We start from the raw sequence: 18,831 nt of genomic DNA on the forward strand, positions 1-18,831 counted from the left end.
GGCTGACCAAGGGCAGCTGAATGAGTGGTTACACTTTCTTCTGGAAAGGAAAAGCAGCTAATGACCCAGGGATCCACTGTGTTGGCTCTGTCATCAAAAACAGCCTCATTTTCCACCTTGCTGAGCTTTCTCTGGGCATCAGTGAATGCCTGATGACACAACTGGTGCTTGTAAATAACCAAAGCATCACTGTCCTCAAGTGCATACAATCCAACACAACCCATGACTCACAAGATGAAGTAAAGGAGACCTTCTATGCCAACCTGGTCAATCTGCTACTACTCTTGGCTGCTCCCGTTAGGGGGCGCCACAGCAGATCATCTGTTTCTATCTCTTCCTGTCCTCTGCATCTTCCTCTGTCACAACAGCCACCAGCATGTCCTCCCTCACCACATCCAGGCATGAAAACAGGTCAGGGGTGAAAAAGGTGAGAAGGATATGACCCTTTAGGGGGGTCCGGGGGCATGCTCCCCCGGAAGAAAATGTTGAACATTTTATATTTAAATGCATCAATCTGGTGCACTTTGAGAGAAAAATCAAGCACAATTACAAGACAGTATGTATATGTTCACATTATGCTATATAAGAAACGAGACTGACAACTTCTCTCATGAAATGCGCAAGAGTGCAGCTTTAATAGAGGGTACTAATGGCAAAACAAGATAGGAATACTAACAACATGTGTATGGGTGTAGTTTATATCTTCTTGGCAGAGAATGCACCGTGCGAATCCTTGTTTATTGATCTTCCGGAAGACATCTGACAGATGGAATGAGAGCTCTTGTTCTTTCACTCTTATGTTCCCTTCTAGTTTAAGCCACGACCAATTCCAGCTGCATTTTATGCCTGCATCCACTTGTTCTACAAGAGGAGCATCTTTCTCTCCTAACACACTCATTCTGGAAAAACAATGTTAACGTTAGCAGGGTTAACCTCTAGTTTAATTGATAAGCGGTGGTTGTTCACACTTGGATCTGACGTTACATGTTATACAGATATCTGTCCACTTGAAATCAGATGTGTAAACGAGTGTTTCACAAGTTCAGATAAGTAACTTAGACTATAGGCCTAACGTTACCCTAACCCACGGAGTAAAATTGAAAATTGTTTTACACACAATGTTAGGCCTACATACATAGTTGGATTTCAGATTAAAAGGTATCCGGTATTTACAGTTACAATACAGTAGGTTAATAAGTAACATTACGTCCCTTCCGCTGACTAACATTACTCAACATAATTCTGTGAATGTGGTAAAGTTACACGATGTATTTCGCTACGCTCGCCTGCGCTTTAGTGTGATCCTGGACCAGCCAGGCACTAGAGCGCCCCCAGGCTTGCGCCACTCATAACTCCATGGTTACAGTCCAGTTCTTTGATATAAGCCTGTCCTGTGACACATACACATAGGACAGTGAAAGTATGATATTGTTAACGTTCGCTAACGTAACGTTAGCTAATTTGTTGACTCAGATTCTACAATGTGAGTTAGTTAGCTTAGAACACAAAAAGCTAGCTAACATTAGCTAGCTAGCGTTAACATTACCTCAGCCTCCCACCGCACCAGTTCCTCAGTCCACACGTCCTGAAATGGGTTTTAGAGATTTTGAGAATTAGCCAACAGTTAACGTTCATCGTGTTTCTTTTTGTGGGATAACATTAGCTATACAACCTAGTCTGCTGCGTATACGGTGTAAGCTAACGTTAGCTAACGTTACCCTACTAACTAGCTAGCTAACAATTTTCCACAAGACGCAAATCTCTCCACCTGTCTGTGTGGAATATAGTTAACGTATGCGCCGATGACACGTGGGTTCTTTATTGAATCTCTAGCTAGTGACAGATGAGCTACCTGAAATCATGTAGGACTAGGCTATGTCAACAGAGCTCCTGAGTAACGTTATACATCAGGAAATATTGAAATGATTGAAACGCTCACCAAATTCAGTCAGGCAGGCATCAGTCAGCTAACATTAGCCCAAAGAGTCGTCTTCCCTCAGCCCCATGGAATGCTCAGCCCCGCGCGCTGCTCCATCAGTCGCTTTGGTCAGCACAAGCACTCGCTGCACTCGCACTTCACGAACCAATCGGGTAGCAGTACCTTCCCAGAGAAGACTGGTGACGCGAGGCCCCTCGCGCTCGTAGGGGCAATATTTTGGTCAATGAAAAAGGCGAATTCGAATTCGATAGGCCAACTCACCATGGCTCCGCGCTCTCGTGTATAACTCCATGTCCAGTCCATACACCCCCCCCCCCTAAAATAGTTTTTCATCGGATCTACACGATTCATGTAGGTCACCTATTTTGGATTCAAAACGGCGAATTTCGCCGAAAGGTGAGTGATTTTCATGCCCGACATCCATAAACCTCCTCTTTGGCCTTCCTCTTCTCCTCTTCCCTGGCAGCTCCATATTCAGCATCCTTCTCCCAATATACCCAGCATCTCTCCTCCACACATGTCCAAACCATCTCAATCTTGTCTCTCTTGCTTTGTCTCCAAACCATCCAACCTGAGCCGTCCCTCTAATATACTCGTTCCTAATCCTGTCCTTCTTCATCACTCCCAATGAAAATCTTATCATCTTCATCTCTGCCACCTCCAGCTCCACCTCCTGTCTTTTCATCAGTGCCACTGTCTCCAAACCATACAACATAGCTGGTCTCACTACCATCTTGTAAACCTTCCCTTTAACTCTTGCTGGTACCCTTCTTTCACAAATCACTGCTGACAGTCTTCTCCACCCACTCCACCCTGCCTGCACTCTCTTCTTCACTCCCCGTTACTTTGGACAGTTGACCCCAAGTATTTAAACTCAAATGCCTTTGTCACCTCCACTCCTTGCATCCTCACCATACCGCTGTCCTCCCTCTCATTCACGCATAGGTATTCCGTCTTGCTCCTACTGACTTTCATTCTTCTCTTCAGTGCATACCTCCACCTCTCCAGGCTCTCCTCCACCTGCACCCTACTCTCGCTGCAGATCACAATGTCATCCATGAACATCATAGTCCATGGAGACTCCTGCCTGTCTATCAGCCTGTCCATCACCGTTGCAAACAAGAAAGGGCTCAGAGCTGATCCTTGATGTAATCCCATCTCCACCTTGAACCCATCTGTCATTCCAACCACACACCTCACCACTGTCACACTGCCCTCATACATATCCTGCACCACTCCTACATACTTCTCTGCAATTCCCGCTTTCCTCATACAATACCACACCTCCTTTCTCAGCACCCTGTCATAAGCTTTCTCTAAATCCAAAAGACAATGTAACTCCTTCTGGCCTTCTCTATACTTCTCCATCAACATTGTCAAAGAAAAATTGCATCTGTAGTGCTCTTTCATGGCATGAAACCATACTGCTGCTGCTGATCACCACCTCTCCTCCTCTTAACCTAGCTTCTATTACTCTCTCCCATATCTTCATGCTGTGGCTGATCAACTTTATACCTCTGTAGTTGTTACAGTTCTGCACATCACCCTTATTCTTGAAAATTGGTACCACTATGCTTCTTCTCCACTCCTCAGGCATCCTCTCACTTTCCAAAATTGTGTTAAACAATCTAGTTAAAAACTCCACTGCCATCTCTCCTAAACATCTCCATGCCTCCACAGGTATGTCATCTGGACCAACCGTCTTTTCACTCTTCATCCTCTTCATAGCTGCCCTCACTTCCTCCTTACTAATCCACTGAACTTCCTGATTCACTATCCCCACATCATCCAACCTTCTCTGTCTCATTTTCTACATTCATCAGCCTCTCAGAGTACTCCTTCCAACTTCTCAACACACTCTCCTCACTTGTCCGCACATTTCCATCACTATTCTTCATTGCCCTAACATACTGCATATCCTTCCCAGCTCGGTCCCTCTGTCTAGTCAATAGGTACAAGTCAAGTCAATTTTATTTGTATAGCCCAAAATCACAAGTCCTTTTCTCCTTCCTTAGTGTCCAACCTCTCATGCAACTCACCATACTCCTTTTTCGTTGCCTTCTCCACCTCAAGTATTTAAACTCATACATCGTCATCTTCTCTACTCCTTGCATCCTCATCATTCCACTGTCCTCCCTCTCATTCACACATATGTATTCCGTATTCGTATATGTATGCTGACCTGGACAATGTTCTCATCAAAGTCCCCAAGGAGGAAAAACAAATCCTGCTTGGAGATTTCAATGCCAGAGTGTGACAAAACTACAACTTGTGGAGAGGCATAATTGGCATGGAAGGAGTTGGAAACACAAACTCCAATGGCATCCTGCTGTTAACAACATGCTCAGAACACAGCCTACCATCACTGACACACTCTTCTGCCAGAAGAGCAAATTTAAATGAACCTGGAGGCACCCTCTTTCTAACATTCAGCACCTCATTGACTACATTATCATCCATTATAGAGACCGACAGGAGGTACTTGACACCAGAGTGATGATCAGGGCAGATGACTGCTGGACTGACCACTGCTTTATCCACTCCACCCTGTCCATCGATCTTCACCTGAAAAGAAGGATGCAGAAAAAGCAGAGCTGCCCAAAGCTCAAACTAGAACAACTGACTGACTGATACCCCCTCTCGTCAACAATTACAGGCCATGCTCAGTGCATCAATGCCCAAGCAGTATCCAGATGATTTTGAAAGCCCCTGGGATATGTTCAGGACTGCAGTCACTAGCATCTGTAAAACCACTCTTGGACATAAGATGACGAGCCACCAAGACTGGTTTGATGAGAATGACCTGGAAATCCAACGATTAATCAACATGATGAGGCAAGCCTTTACTATCTGGTAGAGTGACATCAACTGTCAAAATAAAAGAGCTGCCCATGCAAGAGTAAGTCACCCGTTCAAAGCCAGGTCAGGGAATTGAAGAACCAGTGGTGGACGAAGAAGGCCCTTGAGATCCAACACCGTGAAGACTCAAGGGATAACAGAGGTTTCTTCGACGCTACTACACACTACTCTTGATCTTAGCCAAATATACGGCCCCAGCTACGGCTGTCTAACCCCCTTCACTCCAAAGATGGGCACACACTGCTAACAAACAAGTCAATCAAAGAGAGGTAGAAAGAGCACTACCAGGACCTTTTAAACTGGGACTCTATCCCTGAGATGGATGCTCGCCATCAACTCCTTCAACAACCCAAAGAGGAGGACATGGTAGCACCACCTAGACTAAGAGAAGTCCAGGATGCCATCGGAAGATGAAAGTCAACAAGGCAGCTGGTCTTGATGAAATACTGGCAGAAGTACTGAGGGCAGGTGGACCTACACTATACAGACATATCAATACCCTGCTACTAAGTCCCACACCAAAAGGTTTGGCATCGGCCTTAACATCTGGGAACAAAGAGCAAAAAACAAATGCCTGGAGACTGGCTGTCTGTGAGGGTGCTGTGCGCTACAACCTTGACCTCCACCGTGCTACTGAAAACAAGTGCAGACTCAGAAACAAGCGAGTTACCAGAAAGGCCCAAACCACATCCTCAACCACTTCTTCACATCGCGCCAAAATATGTGGCTCCAGGCTTTGCCTCTACGCCCACCTGGAGACCCAAAAGGACAGTCATACTCGACCCCGAGTGACCATCGATGATGATGATAATGATGATGTGTTTGTGTGTGTGTGTGTGTGTGTGTGTGTGTGTGTGTGTGTGTGTGTGTGTGTGTGTGTGTGTGTGTGTGTGTGTGTTTAGGACACACCTGGCTGGGTTTTGGTGAGATGCCCTCGGCATTCCCTGTCCAGATCATAACACTTCCTGTTCCGTGGAAAGGAGCCCCAACAGCAAAGTCTACAGAACACAGCGTAAATCCAGAGAAGGTGAATACAGATAACCAGGGTTTCTATTTAAATTCTTTAACTTATTCAGATTTTAGTACTTCATTTAAATTGACAAAGTCATTTAAGTCCTTCAGGGAACATCTGAATCCATCGAGTTTCTCCTCTATGGAAAAATGAATGGGACCAAAACACCCTGTCTGATTCCCTCCATCAACCAGAAATGTAGTGCTACTCGGGCGTCCAGGTAGCATAGCGGTCAATTCCATTGCCTACCAACACGGGGATCTCCGGTTCAAATCCATGTGTAACCTCCGGCTTGGTTGGGCGTCCCTACAGACACAATTGGCTGTGTCTGTGGGTGGGAAGCCGTATGTTGGTATGTGTCCTGGTTGCTACACTAGTGCCTCTTCTGGTCGGTCGGGGTGCCTGTTCGGTGGGGACTGGGGGAAATAGCAGGATCCTCCCACGCGCTAAGTCCCCCTGGTGAAACTCCTCACTGTCAGGTGAAAAGAAGCAGCTGGTGACTCCACATGTATCGGAGGAGGCATGTGGTAGTCTGCAGCCCTCCTCGGATTGGCAGAGAGGGTGGAGCAGCAATCGGGACGGCTTGGAAAAGTGGGGTGATACAATACGATATGATACAATATGTGATACATATGATATTATACAATATGATATGATACAGTATGATAGAATATGATATAATACGATATGATACAATACAATACAATATGATATGATAATATACAACACGATATGATGTGATACGATATGATACAATACGGATATGATACAATACAATTCAATACTATACAATACGATATGATACGATACAATATGATACAATAAGATATGATACGATACAATATGATATGATACGGCATGATACGATACAATACAATTTGATACGATACAATACAATATGATACGATACAATGCCATACAATATGATACAATACGATACAATACGATACAATATGATATGATATATATATGATCCGATACGATATGACACAATACAATGCGGTATGATACGATACAATATGATACAATAAGATATGATACGATACAATATGATATGATACGGCATGATACGATACAATACAATTTGATACGATACAATGCCATACAATATGATACAATACGATACAATATGATATGATATATATATGATCCGATACGATATGACACAATACAATACGATATGATACGATACAATATGATACAATAAGATATGATACGATACAATATGATATGATACGGCATGATACGATACAATACAATTTGATACGATACAATACAATATGATATGATACAATGCCATACAATATGATACAATACGATACAATATGATATGATATATATATGATCCGATACGATATGACACAATACAATGCAGTATGATACGATACGATACAATATGATATGATACGATATGACACAATACAATGCGGTATGATACGATACGATACAATATGATATGATACGATATGACACAATACAATGCGATATGATACGATACAGCATGATATGATGCAATATGTTACGATATGATACAATATGATACGATACGATATGATACGACATGATATGATACAATACAATACGATGCGATGTGATACGACACAATATGATATGGACGGTATGATACGATATGATATGATATGATATGATATGATACGATACAATACAATACGATATGATACAATACAATACGATATGATACAATACAATACGATATGATACAATACGATATGATACAATACGATATGATACAATGCGATATGATACAATACGATATGATACAATACAATATGATATGATACAATACGATATGATACAATAAGATATGATACGGTATGATATGATGTGATACAATATGATATGATACAATACGATATGACACAATAAGATATGATATGACACAATACAATACAAAGAAATAATTTTGTCCCGTAACAAACAACTGTGCACCAGGAAGCCACCTTGTTTTAATTTAAATAAAACTGAATAAACTTGCATCAAGACATAGTGTATTTATGGAATTCACATGGAAGTGACAAACTTATTTTCATGGAGGTGGTTTTGGATTATTAAGAGGAAACAGTGTTGGAGGTGCTGTTCTCTTGTCTGGCCCCACACATTCTTTCCAAGGAGTTGACATGTGGATGGGTTCAGGTGACTCCCCATCTACACCCGTCCTATCTCATGTACTCACCCTGGAAGCCATCTTGGTTGACATCTCCGATAGCCACTAGCGCCATGCCGAAGCCGGAGTCCAGGGGCCCCCGCAGGGTGGTGGTGGACTGGGGCCAAAGATGGCCGCCTCGGTTGATGTAGACATACACAGACCCCCCCTCCTCCCTCTGGTGGTGAAAAAAGAAAGGAGCCCCAACCAGAAGGTCGTTCCACCTGGAGGAGAGAAAGGAAGTGCAGAAAAGAGGAAGAGAAGAAAACAGAAACAAAAAGAAAGAAAAGAAAAGCAGTCAGATGTGCTCCAAGTATTGTAAATAACCAGTGCCTGCATTTGTGTGTGTGTGTGTGTGTGTGTGTGTGTGTGTGTGTGTGTGTGTGTGTGTGTGTGTGTGTGTGTGTGTGTGTGCGCGCGCACGCACCTACCCATCATTGTTGAGGTCAGTGACAGCCACAGCATTGCCGTAGTAACTCCCCATCTGTTCTCCTCGGAGTGTGAGAAGGAGATGCAGCGCCTCCTTTCGCGCCCCCCGCCTCCTCTCAGCCAACATGACAGAGCCCCTCCCATCCTCCTTACTGTCCTTAGGTGCGCCTGTCAATCAATACAGTCATCTGTCAATACATCAGTACATCAATTTACCAAAATATACAGTACCTAATAATAAACACATCAAGATATACATTTACTAACACATCAAGCTGTCGCTATGCTGCACAACCCAGGTGACAAACATCCCACAAGGTTCTCTCAGTTCACCTGGACACAACGGGGACTGACACACCCACACGTTTCACCATCCTCGAGGTGACCTCCTCAGCCTCACCTGACTGCAGGTACCCCCACCCTTATGAACAATGCAGTGGCTGCAGGTACCCCCACCCTTATGAACAATGCAGTGGCTGCAGGTACCCCCACCCTTATGAACAATGCAGTGGCTGCAGGTACCCCCACCCTTATGAACAATGCAGTGACTGCAGGTACCCCCACCCTTATAAACAATACAGTGACTGCAGGTATCCCCACCCTTATAAACAATACAGTGACTGCAGGTACCCCCACCCTTATGAACAATGCAGTGGCTGCAGGTACCCCCACCCTTATAAACAATAGAGTGACAGCAGGTACCCCCACCCTTATAAACAATACAGTGACTGCAGGTATCCCCACCCTTATAAACAATACAGTGACTGCAGGTACCCCCACCCTTATAAACAATACAGTGGCTGCAGGTACCCCCACCCTTATAAACAATGCAGTGGCTGCAGGTACCCCCACTCTTATAAACAATAGAGTGACAGCAGGTACCCCCACCCTTATAAACAATACAGTGACTGCAGGTACCCCCACCCTTATGAACAATGCAGTGACTGCAGGTACCCCCACCCTTATAAACAATACAGTGGCTGCAGGTACCCCCACCCTTATGAACAATACAGTGGCTGCAGGTACCCCCACCCTTATAAACAATACAGTGGCTGCAGGTACCCCCACCCTTATGAACAATACAGTGGCACAATGACCAGTTTCATATGCAAATATGGGTGTGGCCATTAACTAGAGTTACAGTGGTCATGTGTACTATTCACAGAGGACTGGGGAATGGTTGCAATCAAAGCATTGTAAGATGGTGACAGAGGTACTCTTAGCCCCCCCTCCCCCCTCGGTTCAGGGATGGTCGTTCCCCATTTGCCTCTTTGACTCCCCGTTCAAACCAGCGTTCCTCTCTGTCAAGGATGTGCACATCCTCATCCTTGAAAGAGTGGCCACTGCCCTGTAGATGGTGTGGACTGTGGAGTCCTGGCCTGTAGATGGTGTGGACTGTGGAGTCCTGGTCTGTAGATGGTGTGGACTGTGGAGTCCTGGTCTGTAGATGGTGTGGACTGTGGAGTCCTGGCCTGTAGATGGTGTAGACTGTGGAGTCCTGGTCTGTAGATGGTGTGGACTGTGGAGTCCTGGTCTGTAGATGGTGTGGACTGTGGAGTCCTGGTCTGTAGATGGTGTGGACTGTGGAGTCCTGGTCTGTAGATGGTGTAGACTGTGGAGTCCTGGTCTGTAGATGGTGTGGACTGTGGAGTCCTGGTCTGTAGATGGTGTAGACTGTGGAGTCCTGGTCTGACGTGTTAGCTCTCCTGTGTTGTGTCATCCTCTTGGCCAGCGTCTGTTTGGTTTCCCCAATATACAAGTCAGGACAATCCTCCTGGTACTTAACAGCTACACTATATTGCTCTGGTTGTGCCGGGGGACCTGGTCCTTGGGGTGGACCAACTTCTGGTGCAGTGTGTTTTGGGGTTTGAAAGCAACTGAGACGCGGTGTTTGGAAAACATGCATCAAGTCAATTTTACAAATGTGTCTCAGTGGGCTTTACAGCAACACAACATACTGTCCTTAGACCCTCGCATTAGATAAGGAACAACTCCCCAAAAACCTTTAACAGGGAGAAACAACAGGAAGAACCTTCAGGAAGAGCACCAGAGGAGGATCTCTCTCCCAAGACACACAACATGACATTATGTTGTGTTTCATTTACACAATACAACATTGAAAGAGGAAAACATAATTATAGTGGAATTATAAAATATATGAAGAATATGATGAGGAGCATGCCAACCAGTGTCCAGATGCCACAGGAACAGCCCAGGACTCGAGCCACGTGGCCAGCATAAAAAAAAACAGTCACACATCTTAGTGAGAGAGGGATATAACATTGAAATATGATAACAAAATTATATGGATTTATAAGATATAAAAAGAAAATGTGGTGGGGGGATGCCAAGCAGTGTCCAGGTGGTGACCACCATCACCATGGAGACCTGGGAGGAGGACAGACTGCACGTGCACACAAGGGAGACTCACATCACACCATTCACACACACAGAAGAAGAGAGAGAGAAAAGACATGATTCAGAGAGAGAGAAAAGACATGTGAGAGAAGAGAACAGTTTGCAGTAGTCTATAATCTAGACTCTATAATCTGGTCGGCAGAACAGTGGTTGGTAAATTCATTGAGACAGAAACTGACCCGCCATGCAGTACAGGTTGTGAAGTACTCAGTTTAAAGGCAACTAATTGTAGGCTAAGGCAAAAAGATGAGTTTTAAGTTTGGATTTAAAGGACTCAACAGACTCTGATTGTCTGATGGCAGCAGGCAGGTTATTCCACAAGAACGGGGCCCAATAGGAAAAGGCCCTGCTGCCACCAGCTGACTTCTTTTTAACTTTGGGTACACACAGGAGCCCCATATTTTGAGAGCAAAGAGCTCGAGAGGAATGTAAGGTTTAAGGAGATCAGACAGGGAGGATGGGGCCAGCCCATTTAGGATTTTATAAGTCAGCAGAAGCACCTTATATTCTGCTCTAACATGGATAGGAAGCCAATGAAGGGAGGCAAGAATTGGTGTAATATAGTCAAATTTCCTAGTTTAAGTTAGGATTCTAGCAGCAGCATTCTGAACCATCTGAAGACTTTTAGTACCAGCATGTGGCAGACCTGAGAACAGAACATTACAGTAATCAAGTCTGGATGAAACAAATGCATGTATTAGAATCTCTTCATCAGCCATGGACAGGAAAGACTGAATTTTTGCTATGTTATGTAAGTGAAAAAAGGCAGTCTTGGTGATTCCTTTAATGTGCTTATCAAAGGAAAGGCTGGGATCAAACGTAACACCAAGATTTTTGGCTGCCACACTTTGTGAAACCACAGAGTTGTCGATTGTTATCATTACTTGATCAAACTGGTGTCTGTGTCTAGCAGGGCCAATGACCAGCATCTCGGTTTTATCTGAATTTAAAAGCAGAAAGTTAAGTGACATCCAGTTTTTCACAGTAGCCAAGCAGGCCTCCAAGATAGTGATTTGAGTATGGTCATCAGCCCTTATAGGCACATACAGCGGAGTATCATCAGCATAGCGATGTGTAGCACCTATGTCACTATAAAGACAGCTAGAAGCCACTGGACCAGTTCTAGGCTCGGAGGGAGTGGTATGTCAATTAAGTAGTAGAGCAGAGACAGGGGATAAAGTATAAACAAGCCGGCAATTTCAACAGCGCTGAATAACACACACACACACACACACAAAAGGTATTGACAAGGTAGGCTACACAAAACCAGGTGAGTTACCAGTTTCTTATTTAACCCTTTCTATAAATTAGAATAGGTTATTTCAAGTTTTTAGGTTGATTTAATCAATTTTAGTTCTTTTAAGTTTTAGACGTCTATTTATATCACTAATTTGAAGTTTAGATCTATTTATTTTATCTTGAGTTAACTCTATTTTCTTTTTCAGGTGCGGATGACCGGTAAGTATAATCTCCTTTTTTCAGGTACGAGATAAGTGTTACATTCTGTTTTCCCTTCTAGGTGACTACAGGTGAGTATAATTTCACTTTAACCTTTAAATTCACTAATACCTTTTTTAGGTGACCAACCCTTTAACACTCTTTTTTCACAGGAGAAACATCAATCAAGCTCAACAACAATCAAGATCAACTTGAACAATCAGAATACACCAAAACGAAAATAAAGACAGTAACCCTTTAAATCTTTGGGTAGTCCTTGTGGTTCAAGTTTAATTGAATAATCAGTTCTGTAATCTCAGTCCAGCTTCCTCACTGAGAATGAGAAATCCAAAGTTCCACAATCCTACCAGAAAGATGGAACAACGGTCTGTTCAGGTAGGTCAAACCATATGGAGGTGGTGTAGATGAGGTGACCCAGATTTCCTCTCAATAGGTAGGGGTTCCTTGGGTGGGGCATGGAGGTGGTGTAGATGAGGTGACCCAGATGTCCTCTTAATAGGTAGGGGTTCCTTGGGTGGGGCTCGCCCCATCTAGTGGCCATGTGTGCACCATCCTCACGTGCACACACAGAAGAAGAATCCGTCGTCGTCGTGGTCCTGAGAAGACTTTCCCGGAGGGGGAACAAAACCTGGCCTGCATAACAGGCCATGCACAAAACAGTCCTCTCATCAACAGTCCATAACCAACAAATCACAATAAACAATATTTCACCACACAACGGAAATACTTTTGGGCTTTGTCTTTATAATGGTTCTGCTTGTGACGTCAGCTAGCTTGCTGTACTTTTGCAGGCTAGCACAGTTAGCTGCTTCCACAGGCTAGCACATGCAATGAAATTCGACATAAACTATAACAAAACTCTCCAAAACCGTTCTGTGGCTGTCCCACAGGCACAACTTCGGTTTTATAAGTATTTATCTTCACTTTTCAGATGCTTCTGAGAGATTTTCATCGAATGTTCAGCAGATATCTTTTTCTGTTTGCTCTTGGTCACAGCTAGTCCGCTCCGGGTTTTACTGAGCAGGGCTCGTGCAGCCAGTCCGTTCTGGGGACTGAGCCGGGCGCACACTGCACAAGGCATTTTAAAGGGGCAGGGAGGGTTGGATTAAAGGTATTGTCAACACATTTTTAACTTCACATGAAATTAATATAAACCAAATGGTATGGATTTCAGTTGTTTTTAGGTAAAATATTTATTACTATCAATTATTTATGTATGTATCAACTGGTATTTATTTATTTATCTATTCATTACTCTATGGCTATTTATTATATAATCTCAATCCTGGGTTACAAATGGAAAAGTAATGTACTATAACTGCGTATAATTTGGCCAAGAGGTGAAATATGAAGAGAGAAAAGTAGAGGGCCAAGACCCAAGCCCTGAGATACACCATATTTAACGTCAGAGAATGCTGACATAATATTTCTATAGCAGACACAATGTGTTCTTCCAGAGAAGTAGGACTTAAGCCAAGAGAGAGCTAAGCCAGAGACATCACAATTACAATTTAATCTACCTAAAAGTATACAGTGATCAATGGTGTCAAAGGCTGCACTGAGGTCCAGTAGTAGAAGCACTGAAGTGGAATCAGAGTCGATCGCCAGTAGAAGATCGTTTACCACTCTGGTCAGAGCAGTTTCAGTGGAGTGACAGGGCCTGAAAGCCGACTGAAAAGGTTCATATAGATGGTTTTCTTTTATATGGGTCAAAAGTTGTTGATACACAACTCTCTCTAGTACTTTAGAGAAGAATGGAAGATTAGAGACTGGCCGATAGTTATTAATAGACCCTGGATCGTGGTGTGGTTTTTTAAGTAGAGGTTTAACCACAGCTGTCTTAAAACTGCTGGGAACAATGCCAGTAGTAAGTGATAAATTAACCATGTCTAGCATTGTAGGTCCAAGAAAAGGCCAGAGGTCTTTAAAAAGTTTTGCTGGTAAGGGGTCAAGTAGGCAAGCAGTTGGTTTAGAAGCTGACACAAGCTTAATCAAGGTATCAAGAGAGATAGTCTCAAAAGCTGTAATAACTGGAACTGTCAGTGACTCATTGTGTAGATATGAATTTAGTAACACAGGATCTGCAGGAGTAGATGGAGTTGAACAACTAATTTTGTTTAAGATCTCATCAACCTTATTGCAGAAAAAATCTAGAAATTCATGGGCTGTGAATGGTGAGCAGCTAATAGACGACTGCTTTTTAGTAAGTTTAGATACAGTGTCAAAGAGAAATCTGAGGTTATGTTTATTAATTGTCAGTCAGATTTGACTATGGCCGGAATTGATGAAGCAGCAATAATTGGCAACGCTGTCTTGGGGAGGGGGGCGGAGTCGGCTTGTGTTGGTCACATGAATGCGTCTCTGTGTGTGTCGGAAAAAGCAGCGGCGAGGCCTGGAGTCGCCTTGTCCCGGAAGTGGCGAGGCGTCTCCTTCCAGACTGCTGGCCGGAGAGATGCTGTTGGTGAACGCATGCAGTACGAGGGTGGGTGTTTGAACTAAAATAGGAATCGATTGGCCACTAAATTGGGAGGAAAAAGGGAAAAATCAGAAATAAATTTAAAAAAAAAACAAATCAGATCATTTATTAGTAAGTCTTTGGTAGACAGTGATCTGATATTTATAAAACCAAATTTAAGCATCTTGTGGAAGTGATCAGTAGTAGACAGAACTGTAGCGCTACCAGTAGGTGACAGATGAACTGGAATTATACAACTTGTTGACAATTTTGATGACCAACACTTTGGACGATATGTGGTCACATTATTGATAACATTAGATGTTCGGGTCTGTAGATTATTAGGTACTTCATTGCACATTTCACCACCACCGGTGGTAGGAATGATTATTAGCTTAAGAGTAACCATAAGAGTACATCTGTCAACATCTTATAATGCTGTGATAGCAACTATTCCCAAACCCTATGTGAATAGTACACATGACCACTGTAGCTCTGGTTAATGGTCACCACAATTTGCATATGAAACTGATCCTTGGTTTGGGTTGTTATGCCACTGTATTGCTTATAAGAGTGGGGGTACCTGCAGTCACTGTATTGCTTATAAGGGTGGGGGTACCTGCAGTCACTGTATTGTTTATAAGGGTGGGGGTACCTGCAGTCACTGTACTGCTTATAAGGGTGGGGGTACCTGCAGTCACAGTATTGTTTATAAGGGTGGGGGTACCTGCAGTCACTGTATTGTTTATAAGGGTGGGGGTACCTGCAGTCACAGTATTGTTTATAAGGGCGGGGGTACCTGCAGTCACTGTATTGTTTATAAGGGTGGGGGTACCTGCAGTCACTGTATTGTTTATAAGGGTGGGGGTACCTGCAGTCACTGTATTGTTTATAAGGGTGGGGGTACCTGCAGTCACTGTATTGTTTATAAGGGTGGGGGTACCTGCAGTCACAGTATTGTTTATAAGGGTGGGGGTACCTGCAGTCAGGTGAGACTGAAGAGCTCACTTAGATGAGATAAAATGTATCCATAAATAAACAGTGTCCAGATGAACTGATTCAACCTTCGGTAATATACATCAGGGTAGTAATGTATCAATATATCCATCTGTCCATCTGATATATAATAGTGATCAATGTTAGTGGGGTTACATCAGGACCATGCTGTTACCTGTTACTATGGTTACAACATCCCGACTCAGCAAGCGGTCAGCCTGGGCAACAGAATAACCTCCAAACACACACACACACACACACACACACACACACACACACACACACACACACACACAAACACACACACACACACACACACACACACACACACACACACACACACACACATCTTATTATTATACTGATCCAGAAATTGAAACTGAATAATTATAGATAGATATTATCATAGACTAGATTTATAGATTACTTTATTTGTAAATACCAATAATAACACACACACACACAGCTACTACGACTACTAGTACTACTTTCGGCTGCTCCCATTAGGGGGCGCCACATCGGATCATCCGTTTCCATCTCTTCCTGTCCTCTTCATCTTCCTCTGTCACACCAGCCACCTGCATGTCCTCCCTCACCACATCCATAAACCTCCTCTTTGGCCTTCCTCTTCTCCTCTTCCCTGGCAGCTCCATATTCAGCATCCTTCTCCCAGTATACCCAGCATCTCTCCTCCACACATGTCCAAACCATCTCCATCTTGTCTCTCTTGCTTTGTCTCCAAACCGTCCAACCTGAGCTGTCCCTCTAATGTACTGGTTCCTAATCCTGTCCTTCTTCATCACTCCCAGTGAAAATCTTATCATCTTCATCTCTGCCACCTCCAGCTCCACCTCCTGTCTTTTCATCAGCACCACTGTCTCCAAACCATACAACATAGCTGGTCTCACTACCATCTTGTAAACCTTCCCTTTAACTCTTGCTGGTACCCTTCTGTCACACATCACTCCTGACACTCTTCTCCACCCACTCCACCCTGCCTGCCCTCTCTTCTTCACCTCTCTCCTGCACTCCCTGTTACTTTGGACAGTTGACCCCAAGTATTTAAACTCATACACCTTCATCACCTCTCCTCCTTGCATCCTCACCATCCCACTGTCCTCCCTCTCATTCACACACAGGTATTCTGTCTTGCTCCTACTGACTTTCATTCCTCTTCTCTCCAGTGCATACCTCCACCTCTCCAGGCTCTCCTCCACCTCCACCCTACTCTCACTACACATCACAATGTCATCCGCGAACATCATCGTCCACGCACGGAGACTCCTGCTTGATCTTGTCCGTCAACCTGTCCATCGCCACTGCATAGTACTATACACTGAGTGAAGTTTACCATTAGAATGCGGACACTCAAACAAAACAGGAAGTTGAATATCATGCAGGACATAGCAGAGAGAGAGTAATTTGGGGCACAGCTACAGACTCTTTGACTTCATTCAAGAAAGCCCTATAAACTTTCCTCTTGCAGGTCTACGTTAATGCACAAATGGTCTCTGAACATGGATGACATGGATTTGTGGCATCCAGATAATTTGTAGCTCAGTTCAACTATTCATGTCACTATTCATGATGGCAGCACGATGGCGCAGTGGTTAGCACAGTCGCCTCACAGCAAGAAGGTCCTGGTTTCGAGCCCCGCGGTTGTCCAACCTTGGGGGTGGTCCTGGTCCGTCCTCTGTGTGGAGTTTGCATGTTCTCCCCGTGTCTGCGTGGGTTTCCTCCCACAGTCCAAAGACATGTAGGTCAGGTGAATCGGCCGTAATAAATTGTCCCTAGGTGTGAATGACTCGGCCCTGTGATGGCCTGGCTGCCTGTCCAGGGTGTCTCCCTGCTTACCGCCCAATGACTGCTGGGATAGGCTCAGCATCCCACAACCCCAATTGGGATAAGAGGCTTGGTTCATGGATGGATGGACTATTTGTGATGTGTATGTTGTTCACCTACACTGACTACACTTCACATAAAGTGAACTCTTGACAATACGAGAATTATGCTGTGCCCTTAAGACATGTGTTAAACAGGAAGTCACGTGGTAATGGCTGACATGTTAAGTCACTTTGGATAAAAGCGTCTGGTAAGTAAGAACACATGAAGGTTAATATGTACCTATATAAATGTGCCTCCGATCCAGGTTGGGGAAGGAACTCTGTTGCGTGTCATACAGAACATCTGGATTCATCCATGATACATGAACATTACCTGAAAAAAACACACACACACAAGCAGTTGAAAACTGGGCCAGCAAGAGTCGCACAGAGCAAGGCAAAGCAGTGTAGACTAGACTATACTAGACTATACTACACTAGACAATAGTAGAATATACTAGACTATACTAGACTATAATACACTAGACAATAGCAGAATATACTATACTAGAATATACTAGACTAGACTATACTAGATTATACTAGAATACACTATACTATACTATACTAGACTATACTATACTACACTAGATTACACTAGACTACTAGACTATACATACTATACTACACTAGACTATACTATACTATACTACATTAAACTATACTATACTATACTATACCAGACTATACCAGACTACACTAGACTACACTAGACTACAGTACACTATACTAGACTACACTAAACTATACTAGACTAACTAGACTATACCAGACTATATTGAACTAACTAGACTATACTAGACTACACTATACTACACTACACTTGACTACACTGTACTAGACTAAACTACACTAGACTATACTCGACTAACTAGATTATACTAGACTATACTAGACTAACTAGACTACACTACTAGACTATACTATACTAGACTACACTAGACTACACTAAATTGTACTAGACTTTACTACACTAACTAGACTATACTAGACTACACTAGACTATACTAGACCAAACCAGACTAAGTAGACTATACTAAACTATACTAGACTATACTAGACTAACTAGAAAATACTAGACTAACTAGACTACACTAGACTATACTAGACTAACTAGAAAATACTAGACTAACTAGACTACACTAGACTATACTATACTAGACTACACGACACTAAATTGTACTAGACTTTACTAGACTAACTAGACTATACTAGACT

General features: G+C 43.4%; 1 protein-coding gene across 1 annotated transcript in view; it reads right to left on the reverse strand.

Moving 5' to 3' along the window:
- LOC130119133 (integrin alpha-3-like) overlaps positions 1-18,831 on the reverse strand; it is a 143,917-nt gene that overhangs the window by 75,927 nt on the left and 49,159 nt on the right. Inside the window, exons 8-12 of the mRNA XM_056287550.1 lie at positions 17,855-17,947; positions 15,906-15,965; positions 8,406-8,571; positions 8,005-8,198; positions 5,708-5,796 (exon numbers count right to left, since the gene is read on the reverse strand). Coding sequence (XP_056143525.1) covers positions 5,708-5,796; positions 8,005-8,198; positions 8,406-8,571; positions 15,906-15,965; positions 17,855-17,947 — 602 coding nt within the window. The remainder of the gene's footprint in view (positions 1-5,707; positions 5,797-8,004; positions 8,199-8,405; positions 8,572-15,905; positions 15,966-17,854; positions 17,948-18,831) is intronic.

The sequence above is a fragment of the Lampris incognitus genome, chromosome 10 (genome assembly GCF_029633865.1).
Source record: "Lampris incognitus isolate fLamInc1 chromosome 10, fLamInc1.hap2, whole genome shotgun sequence".
NCBI classification, from domain to species: Eukaryota; Metazoa; Chordata; class Actinopteri; order Lampriformes; family Lampridae; genus Lampris; species Lampris incognitus.